Source organism: Oncorhynchus mykiss, chromosome 19 (assembly GCF_013265735.2).
Source record: "Oncorhynchus mykiss isolate Arlee chromosome 19, USDA_OmykA_1.1, whole genome shotgun sequence".
Lineage (NCBI taxonomy): Eukaryota > Metazoa > Chordata > Actinopteri > Salmoniformes > Salmonidae > Oncorhynchus > Oncorhynchus mykiss.
Window position 1 is genome coordinate 37,511,213 of NC_048583.1, and position 21,627 is coordinate 37,532,839.

General features: G+C 44.0%; 1 protein-coding gene across 1 annotated transcript in view; it reads left to right on the forward strand.

Annotated features, from left to right (window-relative positions):
- Window positions 1-19,176, forward strand: part of aqr (aquarius intron-binding spliceosomal factor) — a 59,657-nt gene extending 40,481 nt beyond the window's left edge. The window contains exons 31-35 of the mRNA XM_036954738.1: window positions 5,080-5,250; window positions 12,701-12,786; window positions 16,118-16,292; window positions 17,141-17,254; window positions 18,662-19,176. Of these exons, the coding sequence (XP_036810633.1) occupies window positions 5,080-5,250; window positions 12,701-12,786; window positions 16,118-16,292; window positions 17,141-17,254; window positions 18,662-18,940 (825 nt within the window). The 3' untranslated portion in view covers window positions 18,941-19,176. The remainder of the gene's footprint in view (window positions 1-5,079; window positions 5,251-12,700; window positions 12,787-16,117; window positions 16,293-17,140; window positions 17,255-18,661) is intronic.
- The last annotated feature ends 2,451 nt before the right edge of the window (window positions 19,177-21,627 follow it).

A 21,627-nucleotide genomic window follows, 5' to 3' on the forward strand; every position in this document is an offset into this window, starting at 1 on the left:
TCTTTGTCTGTGTGTGTGGGGGTCTTTGTCTGTGTGTGTGTGTGTGTCTTTGTGTGTCTCTGTCTCAGGGTTTCCGTTAGGAAAATGTGGCGCCAGACATTTGACTGGCAGCGTTTTAATTTACCAGACCCATATGCATCTGATTAGGGCGTCTACCCGCAGTGCTCAGAATGACAAATCAGGTTTAGATTATGGTGATACATTTGAACAGAACATGCAGCGCTGTGCGTCGTCCTTACGGAGTTCTGATGCACACTTTGAAGCTGGGTTGGACGGTATCTAGATGTTCATGCCGCCATACCGTTTCTGTGCCATACCATTTCTGTGCCATACCGGGGTATAAAAAGGGGAGGGGGGCTATTTCTGGGGGGAGGCACAAAATAATTTAGGCAACAGAGATCTTGACCCAGGCGAGGATTGAATGTCTCTGCTTTAACCAAGAAGCTTGATGTAGCCACTTAGCCAGCAAGTTAGCCAAACCCATGTATAGCTGGAGCTCTGTGCTGGATATCATGTATTTGACATCTTATATTTCTTATAGTTGTCTTTAAGTTATAAGCAGTGGCGTAGCCTGCAGACCCTGCACAGTTTATGGTATAAACGGTATATCAGCCAATAATACTTTGAATATGTTAGAATAACTGTCCACATTTACTTTTCCTTAGTCAGAAAGATGAGGAATGAACAGCAAAATCAATCTACTTTCCCTCATAGTATTCTATTGGTCAGCTTGTCATTCTGTGCAAGAAGGAAATGGCCTGTTCCAAACAGACTCTGGGACAGTTGTGGGACGATAGATCCCAAATTCATATAACCAATACATTAACAACAAAAACAACTTAAAAATCAATGAGGCTGATGCAACAGAGCAGAACGTTTAGGTTAAAATGTTGATAAACGATCATTGCTTCACATTATAAGCGCACCAACGCACACAAGCAGTAGGCTAGGCACAAATGTTCATTCCCTAATGCCATGAGCAGGAAAACACTTTGTCAAAAGGGCACCTCCGATGTTAGCAGTTTCATGTGACTGATAAGAAAATAGCCGTTAGAAATCTAGGAAGAGGAGAGATCTAAAGATGTAGTCTTACGCTATTGGACAATGACAGAATGTTGATTTGAAAACCAATAGAACATGAGAGAAATAAGCTTCTGGTTTTCAGTGGTATATGAAGGTCTTTATTAAAGAATTGCCTCCACGTTTCTATGGTGGGATTTTGCCGAGGCTACTTTGAAGCGAGGTAAGACTTGCCTCATCATATGAATCATAATGAAGTATGTGTTTTTGAAATGCATACTCCCTCCAGCTCATTGCCAAGTGGTGTGTGAAGCGCTGAAGCGTATTTGCCTATGTACTTAAATGGCGAATGGGAAGCACGCTTCAATTACCAGATGCGAAATAAAATAGTAGTTCTTTTTAATAAACTGTTTTTAACACGTGATTGCGTTGTTCAAGCTTGTTTCACTCCAGCAGCCACGAACAAGCTGTTTGAGTAGCTGTATCAAGAGCTACATGACAGGGCTGTGTCTGTATGCTGTGCACGTGATAAGGTGCATCACGACTAACAAAAATGCACTAGGCAATTTAATTATGCAAATGAACCTGTAGACCGATCAGCATGACCGGTCAAATGTTTTTCCATCAATGAATAGGCTAAAAAGCATTATTTCACAATGGGATTGGTTTCTTCTTCTCCAGGACAAGTGGCCTGCGGCAATTAGATTTATCGACTTTTCATATTTTTTTGGGGGGGCGAAAACCGGCTATTACTGGCTAAGGGAAACCCTGGTATGCGTGTGTGTGCTGAATCTGCCCATTGTTGGTTAAATGAGGAGCATGTGTCTCTCGGTCTGTACATCAGATCACATGAGCTCCTCTCCTCTCTGTTTTCCTATTGCCACTTTCAGGCGCCTCAAGGAAATGTAGCACATCTCATAAATACTCACCCCCCTTAAGCACTCTTGTCCCGAGACCAGAGGGGTAGTGGCCCCCACCACATATACACACATCAAGAGATCAGAGGGGTGAATTGGACTCTGGAGAGGCAATAGTGTCCAAAAGTGTGGTGAATGCCTGTCACAGCTGTTCAAACATCCCCCTTCCCCCATCACACACTCCAGCTCAAGGCACTCCATTGGGCACTAGCAACAGGAGACCTAGCCAACAGCGATCTATCCCCCTGTCTCTTTGGCATGGCTCATTTGCTAAAGTACATTTTACGTTAATACTGCAAGCCCTCAAGATCATTGTGAGTGCCCCTGCTCTGTACACACACTTGCAATGGGCCATAAAATGAAAATGCTTCCCCTTATTAATCCACATCTCCTGTAGTTGTAAAATGACACACAAGGTAGGGTTGTGATGTACACTAGACCAGTGATTCCCAACCTTTTTTGGTTACTGTACCCCGAATCACATTTTGTTCTGTCCTGAAAACCCACAAAGTACCCTGGTGGATTTGACCAGTAGGCCAATGGTCTTATGAGGCTTCTCAAGTACCCCAGGTTGGGAACCACTGGACTACACTGTAGATGGGTTTAGCCTCACTTCATTATTCAATAGATCACTGATGGAAAAGGTTAACATTAGATGGATTACTTTAGCATGTCTGTGTATTTACCAGTACGTTACATTCTCAGTGTCTTTCACTCAGCCCTGATTCTACAGTAGTTCAACTGAGGACCTTTTAACTCTTTAATTTTCCTAAACGCTAGAACCGCTAAGGCAGTCATTTTGACTGCTCATGAATTAAAAAACATATGAATCTGCCATTTTTAAAGTCATGCCTCCCTCCCGGGCTTTTCCTAAATAAGTCTATATACTGTAACATGCTGCTGCTGGTTGAATCTTAATATCACTAACGGAACTGGAGTTATAACCAGTTTTATGGTGGCATGTCTTTTTTAAAATGGGTTTTCCCCCCCATTGCTCATCTTCCTGACAGTTGGGTCTGCTCCACTCCTTCTCCCGACAGTGTAATGGGCCGTGCCCAGTTGATAATCACTCAGATAATTGCCTCAACTGAACCTAAACTATACCGAAACTAATTTCACACTTATAAGAACCAATGAAATGACGTAAAGTATGATGAGGGAGAATGGGTGAGTTGATGAGTGAAGGGAAGCGAACAATGCAAAATGATGTAATCACCAGTTGTCGTGAAGAACAGAGTGGGCCATTGTATTGGTATATTTGAAATGTTTATCTTTCCACCAAATCCAAGCAGTTTTATCAGTCTACCTGGCGTACACAGTGAGAGCTTGTTGCCACTGTAAATAACCCACCAAGACCACAATGAATGGATGCACATGCTGCGTTTGCGCTGCTATAAGATCTGAATGAGAACTTTGGCGAGGAAGAAATTAATCATGACATCTCCTGATTAACCTACACCTCCTAGGCCTAGGCACAAAAAAAGACAGAACAGTGCACACTGAGCAAGTGCCCGTGCCACTACCAAATGAAACGGTGAGACAGGAGAGAGAGGAAAGGACTGCACCATTTCTAGATGGAACAAGCCAGTGACAATGCTACGTGACAATTTATCAGCACAAAATGTCATCACTGAGACAGCAGGCCCTTCATCTCAACAAAACACATCAGCAATGCCCTCACCAGCTTTCATTGTTTATGCGACATGGCCATGTTACAGCATTCAGAAACGTTACTGTGGCTAAGCACGGAGACCTTGTCTGTTGATGAGCTGGGAAGCATTCATTTCCATCCTGTATGTCCGTGGAGCATTCAGTGGGACGAGCGTGTACATGGAGAGCTTTTGTTCAGACATGTATGGGATACTTTTCTTTAGAGAAACCATGTCACAGGATCGCTTCAGAGATCATGTGTTACCTCCATTTTGATGACAGACAAATTCGCCACGGTATCTGATGTATAAGACTATTTTTGGCTGCTGTCATATTGACACTAATATTTATTATAATGCCATTATAAATCAGCTTTTGTGCTGATTTTCACTATCAAGCACACTTGGTGCTTTAAAGATGTTTAGACTACTGCTGTTTTCATCGATTGACCGTGTCTTGCTGACCGCGTGTCTTGTTGACCGCGCCTTAGATCTTCATAAACACAACTAAATATTTTTTTTAGCGATAGCGTATATGAAATGTATTAATTACACTGTTAGAATGTTGCAGTCAGAATGACTGCTCATTAGCTTGTAGAGGTGGGGCCCTCGAGGCCCAGCGGTTTTAGTGTTACGGGGCAGAGAAGTGTGCCACAGCAACATACTCTTTCCCTCCCTTTTTCTTTCCCTCTTTCCTTCCCATCTTCCTTGCTCTCAGCCACATGCCAGTCCTGGGCCGTTACACTCAAACTGAGGCGATGGGCAGAGGCAGCTGTTGCCATGGTTACTGAGCTATCTGGAGTTTGGGCACATTAGATCACATTTGTATTAAGCAGTGACATGAGACAGACGGGCACAACTACTGGATACGCCACACGCAAGCGCACACACACTGATGTCTGCGCTGATGGGTGGATATGTGTGCCTTACTGCATGTCTGTATCCTAGGGAGTGTCTCTGGGCTTCAAACTGGGGCCCAGAGTATTTCCTGGTCAGATCACATAGTTAGGAAAATCTCCTGGCCTTAGTCATATTAACGGGCTCCATATCAGTCCATCCAGGTCAGGGGAAACAGAAACAAGGTACATTGTTTTGATGAGATTCCATGGCTAGCTGTCTAGCAGAGGCCCAGGCTGTGGAGGGGAAGGGGGAGAGATGCCTCTCAGACCCCACTCTGTGTGTCACACCAACCACCGCTTGGGCACAGATTTAATATACACACACAATGGTTTACATTACCCTAAAGGACGGATGCTCTCTGGGTACTAAAAGAGTTTGACTTTAGTGTGGAAATAAATTTGTATTACGAACATGAACACTTTTGTAATCATCTCACTTTCTCCCCTATGTAATATAGGCCCATTTAAAACGAGTAGGGGGAACACATTCTCATACGCTAGGAAATTGGTTTTTGTATTTGTAATAGTATTTTGTTTAATTTCCTCTGTGTGCAAAACGTGTTATCTAACCTGCCCTCCCCTCCCTCCCTCTAGAATCTCGGTGAGGCAGAGTACTGTGTGGCTCTGTTCATGTACATGCGTCTGTTGGGTTACCCTGCCGACAGGATCAGCATCCTCACCACCTACAATGGACAGAAACACCTCATCAGAGATGTCATCAACCAGCGCTGTGCTGGGAACCCCTTCTTTGGACAGCCCAACAAGGTAAGGTCTCGTGTGTGTGTGTATATATATATATATGTGTGTGTATATATATATATGTATATGTATATATGTGTGTATATATATGTATGTGTGTATATATATATATATATATGTGTATGTATGTATGTATGTATGTATGTATGTATGTATGTATGTATGTATGTATGTATGTATGTATGTATGTATGTATGTATGTATGTATGTATGTATGTATGTATGTATGTATGTATGTATGTATGTATGTATGTATGTATGTATGTATGTATGTATGTATGTATGTATGTATGTATGTATGTATGTATGTATGTATGTATGTATGTATGTATGTATGTATGTATGTATGTATGTATGTATGTATGTATGTATGTATGTATGTATGTATGTATGTATGTATGTATGTATGTATGTATGTATGTATGTATGTATGTATGTATGTATGTATGTATGTATGTATGTATGTATGTATGTATGTATGTATGTATGTATGTATGTATGTATGTATGTATGTATGTATGTATGTATAAATAAAACTAACCTGTCTCACGACGGTCTAAACCCAGCTCACGTTCCCTATTAGTGGGTGAACAATCCAACGCTTGGTGAATTCTGCTTCACAATGATAGGAAGAGCCGACATCGAAGGATCAAAATATATATATGTATATGTATATATGTATGTATATATGTATATGTGTATGTATATATGTATGTATATATGTATGTATATATGTATGTATATATGTATGTATATATATATGTATGTATGTATGTATGTATGTATGTATGTATATATATATGTGTATGTATGTGTGTGTATATGTATGTATGTATGTATGTATGTATGTATATGTATCTCTCCTCTCCTCTCCTCTCTCCTCACACTCACTCCAGAGTTTCTGGACATTTGAACTGCAACCTGATTAGGGCTTTTACCCACAGTCCACAGAATGACAGAAATCACATTTAGATTATGGTAATTCATCTTAACAGAACATGCAACTAAAAGGAAACTTTGAAGATGTTAGAATAACTGTCCACATTTACTTTTCCTCAGACAAGATGAACAAATAACAAAATCACTATCCTATGTCTATCTACTATCCCCCATAGTAGCGAAGTTGACCTATTCTATTGGTCAGCTTGTCCGTGCGAGAAAGAAATGGCCTATTCCAAACAGATTCTGGGTCAGTTGTGGGACGATAGATCCCAAATTCATACAATACATTTGGGAAAAAAACACATTAAAAATGAATGAGGCTGATGCGACGGATCAGAACATTAACTTAAAATGTTGATAAACTATTTATTCACATTATAAACTAAGCAATGCGCACAAGGAAGTAGACTACGCGCAAATGCAAGTTCAATAATGCAATTAGCGGGAGAACACCGTTGTCAAAAGTGCACTGCACATGCCAGCAGTTTCATGTTACAGAGATGAAATGATCCCTTATCAATCTTGATAGATGGGCCATCTAAAGATGCAGCAACTAGCATGGGTTGCTATAATGAATGGGATTGTTCCTTTGGCTACTGAACAATTAAGCTAGGTTGTTTTGAATACAATAGAACATGGGAGAAATAGGCTACTTTTTTCAATGGCATACGGACATCTTTAAAGAGTAATTGCCTCCACATTTATAGAAACTGATTTTGACTAGGCTACTTTGATGCAAGGTAAGACAAAATATGAAGTAAAGTATTCAGATTTCACACAATTAGGTATGTTTTCTAAATGCGTACCGCCTCCAGCTCATTGCAAAGTCGTGTGACGCGCTGATGCATGCCTACCGTTGGCTATGCACTTGAATGGGAAGCGCGCTTCAATTACCAGTTAGAAAAATAAAATAGTAGCTATTTTTTATCGTGGCCATCAAAACAATTTTAACACGCGATTGCATTTAGAATTGTTCCTTAATGATTGAGCCTATAAAAGCACATGTTTCACTCCAGCAGCAACAGGACCTGTAGCAGCAGCTCTCACGCTGTCTGACAGACTTTCCTCTCTAACTAGGCTCTGTATCTGTATGCTGTGCGTGTGCGATGAATAAGAATCATAACGACTACCGAAAATACACAGCAATTTAATTCCACAAAATTATGTATGTGTACCTATAGACCGATGAGCATGTGCTGAATTTACATCGACTGATATTTTCGTCAATTAATAGGCTAATAAGCATTATTTTGCAATGGGATTGCAAATTTGCCTATTTTTTTTTTATCAGCTTGAGAAAAGGATTGGCCAAAAAACGGCTTTTACCGGCTAACGGAAACCCGGGCACACACACCAAACCCGGACACACACACCAAACCATGTAAACACACAGAAACAGCCCATGAGGGTAAGGCATCACAGATTTGGACACATACAGTGCATTCGGAAAGTATTCATACCTCTTGACCTTCTCTACATTTTGTTACGTTAAAACCTTATTCTAAAATGGACTAAATAAATAATCCTTATCGATCTACACACACTACCCCATAATGACAAAGCGAAAACAGTTTTTTCAAAAATTTTCCAGAAGGACAACCATGTCTGCAGCATTCCACCAATCAGGCCTTTATGGTAGTGGCCAACGGAAGCCCCTCAGTAAAAGGCACACGACAGCCCACTTGGAGTTTGCCAAAAGGCACCTAAAGGACTCTCAGACCATGAGCAACAAGATTCTCTGGTCTGATGAAACCAAGATTGAACTCTTTGGCCTGAATGCTGAGCGTCACTTCTGGAGGAAACCAGGCACCACTCATCACCTGGCCAATACTATCCCTACGGTGAAACATGGTGGTGGCAGCATCATGCTGTGGGGATGTTTTTCAACGGCAGGGACTGGGAGACTAGTCAGGATCCAGGAAAAGCTGAACGGAGCGAAGTACAGAGATCCTTGACCTGCTCCAGAGCACTCAGACCGGGGAGAAGGTTCTCCTTCCAACAGGACAACCACCCTAAGCACACAGCCAAGACAACACAGATGATTATTTTTTTTAAGTCAAGGGATCTGAATACTTTCCCGAATGCACTGTACATGACTCTAAGCATGATGGGATGTTAATTTCATAATGAACTTTGGAACCGTACGTGTGGATGCACCTGCTTTCAATATTCTTCATCCCTAATTTAATCAAGTGTTTCCTTTATTTAGTCAGTTCATTGAAACTGTCACTCATTAGCCAGATAGTGTTCCAACCAGGGCTGAAGCCATCCCTTGTTAGAGGTGAATGATGAAAATCAGCAGTGTTGTGCTACGCACCTCAAGGCCCTGGGTTTGAATAGTTCTGTATTCCACTGTGGACCACAGTACAGTGAGCCTTAGGAACTGTTCACATACATATGCATCGGGAGCAAATTTAACATATCTCACATTTTTAGCATACTATGCATTTTTAAGGACTTGTTGTAGTTGCTAGGGAAATGTTAAAGTGCTCTCTTAAATGTATATTTATTTTTAAATAAAATATTTAAGCTAGGCGAGTCACTTGAGAACAAATGATTATTTACATTGACTGCCTACACCGGCTTAACCCGGACTTTAGAAGGGTGACGAATAGATATTTTTATGAACACTAAAGCCATTTGCTATGTTTAACCTGCTACTTTAACTGGGTGACGGGTCACTTGATTAATGCACACAATCTCATTAATGCAAACTCGATTTAGAGCGATCACACTCATACACACATCCATAGGCAGGTCAGGGCTAATTTAGATTGACATTGATAGAACCCGTAACACAAACGATAAGGTTAATCAGTCCACCTAGTTATTCACTGCGACGCTGTGGAGGGAGGGATGAAGGGAGAGGGAGAATGACAGCGGGATGGATGTTAGGAGCCTGCACTCCCCTGCTCTCCCGGTGGGTTCATTTTCTGAAGGCAGTGGTAGGGCTCTGCTACACACAGGGACACTCATACAGATGGACTCAGAGTTTGGACGACGGTGTCATAGAGAGATTGTTATAATTCTCTACCACTGCCACCTCTGTGTGTGTCGCTGACCTCTCATTACCCCCAGCATAGCCCTGGGAACACTCAACCAAGTGTACGATGGGACAATTGGGCATGGGCAATTTCCCGGAAATAGTTTCATGGAGAGTCAGATTTTTCACTTTAAAATGTATGTCAAACAAAAAACATTGGTTGCTAAATTAATCAACCATACAACTATATGTACAAGAACTACTTTTAACCATTTCCACAGAACAATTTACAACAACAAAAAGCATCTACTTGAAGAACTGTACAGGTGCAAAGTTTGTTAACAATGATGGTTTGTTTGTTGATGCCATCATTCTGTTACCAAACTTTGCATCTGCACTGTTCAAGTAAATGTATTTTTTTTGTCAAATGTTCTGTGGGAATTGTTAAAGTAGTACATATAAGTTGTATGAGTCTGTGTTACCCTGTTACCGTTGAATTTCCTGCTTACGGTCTTCAGTCGCTACCTACGGGCACGTGAACAAGAGGGAAGACGGGGAGAGCAGAGCGAGACCAGAGATACAATAATGAATATTTGAATCAGGTGACCATCTGCTGAGATTCAGAATGACAGTGATGAGAAAGAGAGCTAGAGTCTTTTCTTTCTGGTCGGGTGTCTTCTGTCAGGGATTCTAGTGTGTGTGTGTGTGTGTACACCCTAGAACAGATTCCACTACCCTTGGATGTGTGCCTGGCTGCTTGCCGTGAAGTCATGACCTTTGCGATTCCCTCCCTGGAAGATTTCACATAAATAACTTAACACAATGCAAAAGCCCCCGGGATATCTATCTAGCCCCCTCTCTCTCTCTCGCTCTCTCCTAGAGCTAAAAATAAAAGGTTTCAGCCGTTGCTCTGCGCTGGAAAATATGGTGAAGCATTTTGGCTGAAATTGCACAGCATATTTTCCCCCTTCAGTTTCCACTAGGCTATGCCATTGGGTGGGTGGGTGTTGTGGGTAACAGTAGGCCGGTACGTGGATGGGAGGTCCTGAGAGCGACTGGCCTTAGTGTCTGAACAGACACATCTCGAAGTCTCACGCTGTTGTAAAAGTGACATGGTTGCTTCTGGTGCTGCACCTGTTCTTTATAGCGACAGGGAGATTTTAAATAAATATTGGTCCACTTCCTGGTTTTTCTACCTCCCTCTCTCCCTGGCCTTCCTTTCTCCCATAAGGGGACTCGGAGGGGGTTTGGCTTGTTGGACTCCCAAGTCAATGAATAGTGCATTCGACCAAAAGAAAAGGCTACGATAAGATGATTTATTTAACGCTGTTGCTGTTCTGAAGCTCAATGGCTCTTCTCTTCTCTCTGGCGTATTGATCCACTCAGGAGAATGGAAGAGGTCAGTCTCTTGCTACTGAGATACCCATCTGGCATTCTTCACCACCTAGACCCTTCCAGTCAACATGAATGGTTCACTGGTAAGGCCTTGAACTGTCTGCAATGCGCAAAGTGTAGGTTGATGGATGAGGTGTTTGATCGAGACAGCCTGGGTCTAGCTATATCAACTGAAGTTGTCATTAACTACTTTAGTGAACAGCTCAACCTATTAGATACTGTATGCAACACTATTGCATAAGGCTGCCAATAAAGCCTCCCAAAATCAGCTTGTTTCCTCACTGCAAGGAAAAGGAATTCTTTGAAATGTGCTTCTTATAAGGACAGGATTGCCGGGGATAAAGCAACTCGCCTGACACGCGATTCCTCGGCTTCAGAAATCCTGGCTATTTTTCTCCTATAACAGCCATAAATTGTGTGTGTGTTGTCACCCTGAGTCTGTGAGGGCCAGGTAAGCAGCCTGGGTACTGTAGGTAAATACCCTGGGCTGTGCCCCTCTAAACCGTATTACACCCCCCTGCCCCTCCATGTGGCCCAGCATGATTACAGCAGGAACAACACATAGCATTCCCGCCTCCGTAAGAAGATCCGCTGCTCTCTGGATTTTTAGGAAGGGAGCTCAGCTCTCACACTCGCTCGTAAACATCTGAACTAAATCCAGCCATCCTCAACACACACATGCACTCATATTCACTAATCTACTGCAGAACACACCAGCCACCGTAGCACTTTGCCGGTTGTTTCCTGTTTTAATGTCACATGTACTAGTACAGTTAAATGCCTTTCTTGGCGCTCTAACCTCAACAATGCAGTAATCAATAATGTAATACTAAAAATAACAAGGTAGAACAAAAACACACAATATATAAACATAAGAACATTATAAAGTAAGCATACAGGGTCAGTTCCAGTACCATATTTACATTGTGCAGGGGGGGGTACTGGATCGATAGAGGTAGATATGTATTGGGTATGGTGACTAAGCATCAGGATATATGATAAACAGGGCAGCAGCAGTGTATATGATGATTGTATGTGAGTGGGTGTGTAGAGTCAGTATAAATGTATGTGCATATTATGTGTGAATGAGGAAATGATGGAGTGAGTGTTTTGTATGTGTGTTGGAGTATCCGTGTGCTTAGTGTGTAGGGCCCTGTGACTGCATAGAGACATAAATAAGAATACAATAGAAAGGTCAACTCAGTCTGTGTAGCCATTTTTGTTAGCTAGCTATTTAGTGGTCTTATGGCATGGGGATAGAAGCTGTTCAGGCGCCTGTTAGTTTCAGACTTGATGCACCGGTACCGCTTGCCATGTGGAAGCAGAGAGAGAACAGTCCATGGCTTGGGTGGTCGGAGTCTTTAATGATTTTCCTGTTTCTTCCTTTCACACCACCTGGTATTTAGAGGTCTTTCCTAGCAAGGAGCTTGGCCCAGTGATGTACTGGGCTGTCCACACCACCCGGTGTAGCACCATGCGATCCAGGGCGGTGTTATTGCCATACCAGTTGTGGTTGTACAGGAGGGGACTAAGCACACACCCCTGTGGGGCCCCCGTGTTGTGGGTCAGCGTGATGGAGTTGATGTTGCCTACCCACACCACCTGTGGTTGGCTCGTCAGGAATTCCAGGTTCCAGTTGCAGGTGTTCGGTCCTAAGCTTGGTGACGAGCTTGGAGTTGAATGCTGAGCTGTAGTCAATGACCAGCATTCTCACATAGGCATTCCTCTTATCTAGGTGAGTGAGAGCAGTGTGGAGTGCAATTGAGATTGGGTTGCCTATGGATCTGCTGGGGCGGTATGCAAATTGGACTGGGTCTAGTGTGTCTGGGATGATGGAGTTGCGGTGTGCCATAACCAGCCTTTCAAAGCACTTCATGATTACAGATGTGAGTGCTACAAGGCAGTAGTGATTGTGGCATGAAGCCTTAGTGTTCTTGGGGACAGGAATGATGGTGGACATCTTAAAACGTGGAGATTACAGACTGGGACAAGTGGAGGTTGAAAATTACAGTGGATAAACCTGCCAGCTGTACAGAGAACGCACCCTGGAATACCATCGGGGCCCGCGGCCTTGCCGGTATTGGCCTGATTTAAAGACGTCTGTGTTAAATAATGGATGTGTGTGTTCCTCTTTAGGTGACGACTGTGGACAGGTTTCAGGGTCAGCAGAATGACTACATCATCCTGTCACTGGTCCGCACCAGAGCTGTGGGACATCTGAGGTAGGCACTTTACCACACCACACACACACACTTTAACACAAGCAGAAATCCACCACACCAGTCACTTTACCACACACAACACACACACACACACACACTTTAACACAAGCAGAAATCCACCACACCAGTCACTTTAACCCCCAGAGCAGCTTTTTTAAATGTATTTTTTTTAAGTTCATCTTTTTAAAGAGTCTCTTGGTATAAATAAATGTGGAGTTTTCTGAAAGTTGGTTAGGTCTTTGCAGACTTATTTCTCATGTCACGCACAGGGTGGATAAAGTCAGCTTTTGAGGAGGTAAAAGAAAGGAGAGCGTGCAGCCGCACTAACCATTTTTTGTTAAGTACAGCTGCAGCGTTGTGTAAAGATGATTGGGGTGAGAGTATCGAACAAAGAGCAGCTTTACCATCAAAGGCTTTTTGTAAAACAGCCTATTACAGGTTCAGAGAGCCCTGTTGGTAACCACTCGCCTGTGTTAAGTTGTCTTTTTCTGCCCTTTATCTCAAACTCTTTCTTTCTTACCATCTTTGTCGGTCTCCCTGTCTCTGTCCCTCTCTTACTCTTTTGCTTCCCTTTTCACTACTTTTACTCTACTTTTACTCTTTTACTCTTTTTCTCTTACTGTTTATTTCTCTCCCTCTCTTCCTTTCTCTCTCTCTCTCTCTCTCTCTCTCTCCCTCCCCCTGTCCTCCTCCTCGCTCTCTCTGAATTGATACCGAGTGAAAAGACCTTTCATTTCCAGGCTGCTGTGAGATACCGACGAGCCCCTCTTCCTTAATACGCTGTATTAAACACCAGGCAAAACACTGCCACAGTATTTTAGCTCTCTGTACCAGGCCACGCGCACACATTCTCTCCCTCTGCTTGTGATATATAGTGGCGGGTGTGCTGGTGTAATGTGTTTTTATGGATGAAGGCCTACCCCATTGGAGCCGTGACACGGCCGACAGAAATTGAAGTCTCCAAATGGAGCTTTGGCTGGATGAATAAGCCATCCTCTCTTTTGACGCCTCTTCTAGTTTAGCAGCAAGTGTATAAATCCAGGGCCAAAAAAACACTTAAACTCCCTTTCTCTGTGTGTCTGATAAAGGGGCAGATTGATGGGCTGGTGATGAAGTGGTGCGTGTGGGCCAGGGAGAGTCTCCAGTTTATCATGTTGTCGGCACCCAGGCTTGCACTCGTCTCGCCTATCTCCCGTTTAGTCTTGTCTCACACAGGAGATTACACACTTCTGCCTAATTCACATTTCATTCTCTCTTTTTATATGTGGAGTGGGTTTTCAAACACCTCTATTATGGCCAAGAGTTAGTTCTTTACTGAAGGGGAGAGGAAATGCTATATTGTAACTGCAAGACATGAGCGTTTCATCAATGTGACATTGCAAGTGTTCTTTTTGAATGGCAAACTGTACTTTATACTATGATAGACATTAAACCACTGTTGAACATGGCCTTATGAATTCTCAAACGACCACTTCAATAACAACATTGCCTACTTGTCTGTTTTGAATATAGAAATACATCAAGCTAGAGAGGATCTCTGTGACTGTGCTAACTTAATTCATATTTTTGTGGCCTTTCTGAATGGGTGGGAAAGCAGTGATTCATGGGAAATTCCCCCTGCTGTCTCTCCCATGCTGCGGTATTGCCTCGCTTCACTCCACTCTGCTCATAGCAACCCGCTGCCATGCAACTGACCGTATGACAAGCTGACCCCTCGATTTGACAGTCTAGGAGAAGCCCTCCCACTGAGAGACACACTGGGAGGGACACATACATACAGACGCACTGTGACAGGATCACACACAAGCATGTACTGGGACACACACACACACCGGGTCAGACGCAGACACACTCTGACAGGCGCACAACAGCACACATGTGCAGGTATACACAAATGTTCACAGAAACACACACACACACACACACACACAAACACCAGAGAGTTGACGTGCAGGGAGACTGACACACCTCCACAGGCACAGACAGACTCACTGCCCCTCTACGTGGCTGCTTATGTCAAGGAACCACCCAGGTGGGTGTCCCCTACCCCTACACACAGAGATGTTTCCCCAGGTGAAGACTGCTTCTGATTGGCTCCTCTCTTGTCAGGCTCTTTGCTGATTGGAGGGCTGCTCTTGTGGTTTGTTTCTGTGGCAGTGATGTGTTTTTAGGTAGCTTTTCCATGGTCCACATTCTTGTGACTTGTTGTTGCCTTGTTAACTAAAGAGATTACTACACACAAACACTAGTACGCTCACGCACAGTTAAACACACAGTTTAACACAGTTAAACACAGCACACCATACAAACACACAAGTGTAGATTCATCTCGTGGTCTACTTGTGTTCATTCCACGTCTTGTCTGCTTATGAATGTACGTTTTGTGTGTAGAGCTTTTGCACACGGGGACCAAGATTGTTTTCGAATTCCACCAGAGCTCCTTGAATAAGCCAGAGAAATCTCCTCCCTTCCCACGCAAAAGCCTTCACCTCGGCCCATGTTGACAGGACCAGTCTTAGTGGAGCTGGAGACGGTATTAGTCAGCTGTTATACAGTCATTTGGTATTTCTACCTGGAACTTGGACTGGAACTACCTGCCGTTGTCTTGGTTGAACTACTGCCTCGCTATGGTCTGAATACAATAGATAAGCCTGCTGTTGTAACATAATTGTTAACCAGCAGCCCATTGTGACCAGTTGGTTCCCTGCTTTTACCCATATAGTCCAGAAGTTGACATTTAGAATGAGATATTGTGCTGCTAATGTGCGCTGTCTTATCATGGCTGCTTAGATAAATTAGGTATATATCATACATCTATCCCATAATGTCACTGGCTCCTCCCTGGGGACCAGAACTAGCAGAGCATAGCAGCCTGTAAACAATATTTTATTAAACACGCCACTATGGCACGGCTGTATTACAGCCAGGGAAACGGAGAAGATTCCAGACTCCCCTCTCCCTCCTGCTAATCCTTTAATTCCACTGGCTGGAAAGAAAGTAGCCCATCTCCTCGCCCCTCTGCCCCTTTTGTCTGTCGCATCCTCTTGCTGTCTTTTCTCTCCCTCTCGTTCCTTGCCCTCTGTTTTTTCTCCTCTCGCCATCCGCCCCTCCGTCTGTATTTTTGCATTTATCCTCACTTTTGCCACCTTATCTTTCTTTAAAGACTCTCTACTCCTCCTCTCTCATCTGTCCCTTTCGCTCCTTTCCAATATTTTTCTCACCCACTTGCTTTGGGAGTGGAAGGGCTGTGTATAAGCTTATGATGTATAGGCTAACTGCGACAAGTGGTTTAAAATATCATTTCTCTCTCACCCCCTCCCTCTCTCCACAGGGATGTGAGACGGTTGGTAGTAGCCATGTCCAGGTCCAGACTTGGCCTCTACATCTTTGGACGGGTCAGTCTGTTCCAGAACTGCTTTGAACTGACTCCTGCCTTCAACCAGCTCACTGCCAGACCCATGAAGCTCCACATCAGACCCAATGAATATTACACACAGGGACAGCCTGTGAGTACACACACTAACACTTGCACAATCACACACAGAGACAAATGAATACACACACGCAAGTTTGAATATGTGTTCAGGCACAACTACACGCAGAACACTTGGAGTCAAACACTTTCTCACACACAGACATTTCTATGCAGCACCCTCTCCAGCTCCTGCATAGTACATGCCTCTTCATCCCCACTGCAGCCTAATCCTGCCTGTCTGAATTCTCAATAGTCTGTTATTAACCCCCAAATGTCACCAGGCAAAGCCAGTCTACCCCAACCCATACCCCCTCCAGGATAGTGCTAGACGGCGTACACACACACTGACCCACACACTGGCACAAGAGCTCCAGTTCCCGGGGGGACAGTTCTTCTAGGTGCCCACATGTGCCCCCCTTGACCTGTCAGAAAGAGTCCAGTCCCGGACGCTCCACTTTCTCCTCATCCTCATTTCTCCTCATTTTAAGGGGAAACAGTTTAAGCTCAGCTCACCCACAGACTTTACTGCGCGCCCACTGGTTGAATCAATGTGGAATAGATGTTGACTTCTGTGCCTAGTGGGCAGTCTTTATTTTGCAATGCGGCAGCTCCCTGCTCCCACCACACACACACACAGCTCAGTGGACCGCTGCAGTGCCAGCGTAGTACTATGTCTAGGGGGCATTAATGCAGCTGAGAGAATATTCAACTCACCCACCAGGCTCTCTTCCTATTTGCATATTCCCTTTCTCTGCCTCTCACTCCCTCTTGGTATCTCCCTCACTCACACCGTAGGCGCATTAATAGTAAGTGGTCTAAACTAATCCATTTGAAGAGGACTGAAGGGAGAAATAAACGGTAAACCATCTCTCCCTCCAGAGAGAGCCTCGTTCGTCCCAGCCCGACCAGGCGATCAAGAACATGCCGGAGATGGCCAACCTGGTGTACAACATGTACATACACATGATCCAGAGCACCCAGCAGTACAGACAGGTAACTACTGACCCCGCTACACCCAGCAGTACAGACAGGTAACTACTGACCCCGCTACACCCAGCAGTACAGACAGGTAACTACTGACCCCGCTACACCCAGCAGTACAGACTGGTAACTACTGACCCCGCTACACCCAGCAGTACAGACAGGTAACTACTGACCCCGCTACACCCAGCAGTACAGACAGGTAACTACTGACCCCGCTACACCCAGCAGTACAGACAGGTAACTACTGACCCCGCTACACCGAGCAGTACAGACAGGTAACTACTGACCCCGCTACACCGAGCAGTACAGACAGGTAACTACTGACCCCGCTACACCCAGCAGTACAGACTGGTAACTACTGACCCCGCTACACCCAGCAGTACAGACAGACGGGTAACTACCATAGTACACCAGCAATTGGAAAGACAAGGCTAGCTCCCCAATTACAGACTGAGTACAGGCTAATAGTCCAACAGTGAAAGGCTAGGCTAGCTCCTCAAGCACAGACTGACTACTGGCTAATAGTCCAACAGTGAAAGGCTAGGCTAGCTCCTCAAGCACAGACTGACTACTGGCTAATAGTCCAACAGTGAAAGACTAGGCTAGCTCCCCAAGAACAGACTGAGTACAGGCTAATAGTCCAGCTATGAAAGGCTAGGCTAGCTCCCCAATGTCACCTATCAGTTTATTTACCCACACCTGAGACCACTGGTTCTCACAAACACACCTGCTCCAATACAACCTCTTACAGTAATTCATCCAGGTCTCCAGTATCATTATCCCTCATCTGTTTTTAGGTTCTGTATTTTGTAAAACTTGAATGCAGTGGTGGAAATAGGTCAGATGTAAGAGAATTGTTTTAGTTCTGCATGCCGAGCCTTAACAGGCCACGAGCCTAACATTTTAGATGAGGGAACCAGAATGAGTTTTAATTAAAAGAGCAGTGCATTCTTTTGTTTGACACCGTGGGGAGTGGAGGATAAAGGAGGGGGGAGGGATGATAACGGGTGACGCTAAGCTACCCCACCCCTCTCTCATCCCCCACCTAAAGTGGCAGGGCTGCAGTGGAGAGGGAACTTTTGTTTTCCGAACATAACATGGAGACGTGCCCCTCCCTAACCTGTCCCTAAGGCATGTGCATGGATTCTGTCCTCAACCAGAGAGCACAAGGGAAGGAAGGAATGAGAGCAAAAGCGATAGAGACAGGAGGAAATAGGGAGATGGGGGGGATGGGATGAGCAGTGATAAAAATTATTGTACAGCATGGAAAATCTGTTAGCATCTTGTCTACGAGACATTTTGTCATGAATTCAAGATATGATGAACATTTTCATAAATGTAGGAATTATATGGTGACACCCATACACCCACATTCCTCACCTTCCTCTCTTTCCCTGTGTTCTCTTCCATGCCCAGCAACAACAGAAGCTCCTGCCTCCCCCTCGGCAGACACAGGCAGAGGAGGACCAATCCGAGCCCCCAGTTGAAGTGGAGAACCAGGAAGAGACCCCAGTTGAAGTGGAGAACCAGGAAGAGACACCGATGGAGCAGGATCCCTCCGGGGAGGCCGGCACAGAGAAGACCCCACAGGAGACACCAGAGAAGGTGCAAGAGGAGCACCCCAAAATGCCAGAGCACCCTGGCCGAGATAGCGACAGTGATGGAGAGGAGAGTGACGAAGCGGAAGCACCTTAAGGTGGGGCTTCTCTGTGGGCCTCTGCACTGCTTTATCTGCCCATAGATGGGGCCAGAACTGGACTGTCCCTTAGAAAAGAGCTTGGAGCTAAAATGATTATCCTGTTTAGAAATTATTTTTCTACTGAAGCCGTGAAGATGTCTTGAGAAGCCTTGAGGATAATGTTTAATTAGATTTTCCGAAATGGTCTGTTTTGTAATCTGTACTTTTGTATTAAAATAATTCTCAATGTGAATGCAGTCTTGAGTTTAAAAAAAATTCTACATACATTTGCAGACACCCACCCATCCTATTTCAAATCTCCCTATCATGTTACTCTTCCAGTCTACACACTCCCGTTCTGCCCCGCCCTCAGACAGCGTCACTGTCACCTGTCAATCTGATTGGCTCGCCCAATAGCGTCTGGACAAGCTACCACTAAGCTGGATTTATAGGTCAGTCACCGTGCACATGAAGCCATGGGGGGAGAGAAGCTGGTACATCAGACATACTGTATAACTCACAACTCCACTCAAATCATCAGTGTCCATATCCATATTTGGAAACAAATGGTCACAGTGGCATACAGATCACTGAGATGTTGGTGGTGGATTAGAGCCTACCCTGCCCTGAATCTCTAGTTCTAGCCTCATTGGTCCTGGTAGTGTAAAGAGGCCACAGCCTGCAGGCTCACAACACAGACTTGGAATTTAGGCGTTATCATGCACCAGAGGTTAACTAGCTGTTACATACGTCAGGCTAGCCTGTAACCCTCTCCCCAAGCAACACCCCCACTGTCTGAGAGGAGAGATAGCATCCATAGCTGCTCAAGTCACAGTACAGTCGTGATTCAACCGACCTGAATGCAGCCAAGCTAGAGAACCCGTATTGCTTAGATTCAGGGAAATGGTTATCATTGAGAGCAATGTATGTAACCCGATTTATACAGTTTTGTTTGTCTACAGGTGTCCTCTTCAAAGGCTGTTTAGACATTCAAAACATGTTAATGTTTGATTTCAAAGCCTCTGCGACATCAAAGCAGATGTACTCTAGTCAGCCTAGAATAGATATCTCTTATGTGTCAGTTATACACTGAGTGTACAAAACATTAGGAACACCTGCTCTTTCCATCACAGCTTTCACCTGGTCAGTCTATGATCCCTTATTGATCTCGCTTGTTAAATCTACTTCAATCAGTGTAGATGAAGAGGAGGAGACCGGTTAAAGAAGGATTTTTAAGCCTTGAGACATTGATTGTGCATGTATGCCATTCAGAAGGTGAATGGGCAAGACAAAAAAATGGTGCCTTTTGAACAGGGTATGGTGCCAGGCGCACCGGTTTGAGTGTGTCAAGAACTGCAACGCTGCTGGGTCTTTCAGTCAACAGTTTCCCATGTGTATCAAGAATGGTCCACTACCCAAAGGACATCCAGCCAACATGACACAAATGTGGGAAGCATTAGCGTCAACAAGGGCCAGCATCCCTGTGGAACGCTTTTGACACCTTATAGTCCATGTCCCGATTTAATGAGGCTGTTCTGAGGGCAAAAGGGGTGCTCAATATTAGGAAGCTGTTCCTAATGTTTAATACACAGTTTAAATCACAATCCATAAACAATTACAGGGTTAAATCATTCAATTATTTGTATGATAAATATCCCCTTACAACTAGACTTGTCCCATAAATTCCCAGATTCTTCTCTGCATTGGTTCTGCATGTGCAGTGCAACAACCTTTTTAAACCCACAACAACCATGTTTTTTTTATTGAGCAACTGGTCCATGAATGCACGCATTGTGTCATAGCCTCCCTCTAGAAAACCAATTATCTTTATCTCCAGCTGTCCTCCCTGGCGCTCCGTTTCCCCTAGAAGAGCCTACCTTGTTGCAGTAAATTAGCGTTAACTGGGAGGAAGAGGCCACTCATACAGACTGACTTGACTTTGGCAGCTCCAAGCAGGAACTAAACTGAGACTGAGGGGATATCCATTCCACAGGCAAGGAGGAGAAACAGACTCGCACTTTCTCAAAGAACTCTCAAACTTCCCACATCTGAAGGTGAACATGTCTTTTATACTCACTCCACAGGTACTCTCCACAATATGGCTTTACATAGCTCTACTTCTCAGTGCTCAATGGCTTTCTACTTGTTAACCGTTAACTGCCATTGGTTGATGTGTCACTAACTGCATGCAGTATAACAGTGCTGTATGCATTTGTCTGTGTGCAGAGGAAGTACTGTGATTGCACTTCTCTACGTCTTTTAAGGGTCTTTGTAGACGGTGAATTTAAAAGACAAAAAGGTATGACAGTAAACTGTTAGATATGATTTGATGCTGTGTACTTTTCTGTTCTCAGGATGTTCTTCAGGTTAAATGTTTTCATATTGCTTCAAAATATGAAAGCAACTTTTTATTGCTCCTTTTATCCTAAATGGTTGAAATAGTCAATGAATCCTGGGAAAAGTGGTGTTTTTTGGAATGCTAATATTGTCTCATGTTTTTAATACACTGTAAAGGGCATTCCCTGAAGCACGAGACAACCTCGAGATTAACCAGTGCAGCTGATCTCATCACACGGTCTGTCTCGCTAAAACAGGATATTACACAGAACAGACAAGGAAGTGGGGAGGAGAGTGTACAATACCTCAGAAAACTGAAATAGCCTTGCTAATCGATCTGATCGTTGGCTTTTGAACAAGTCAGTCT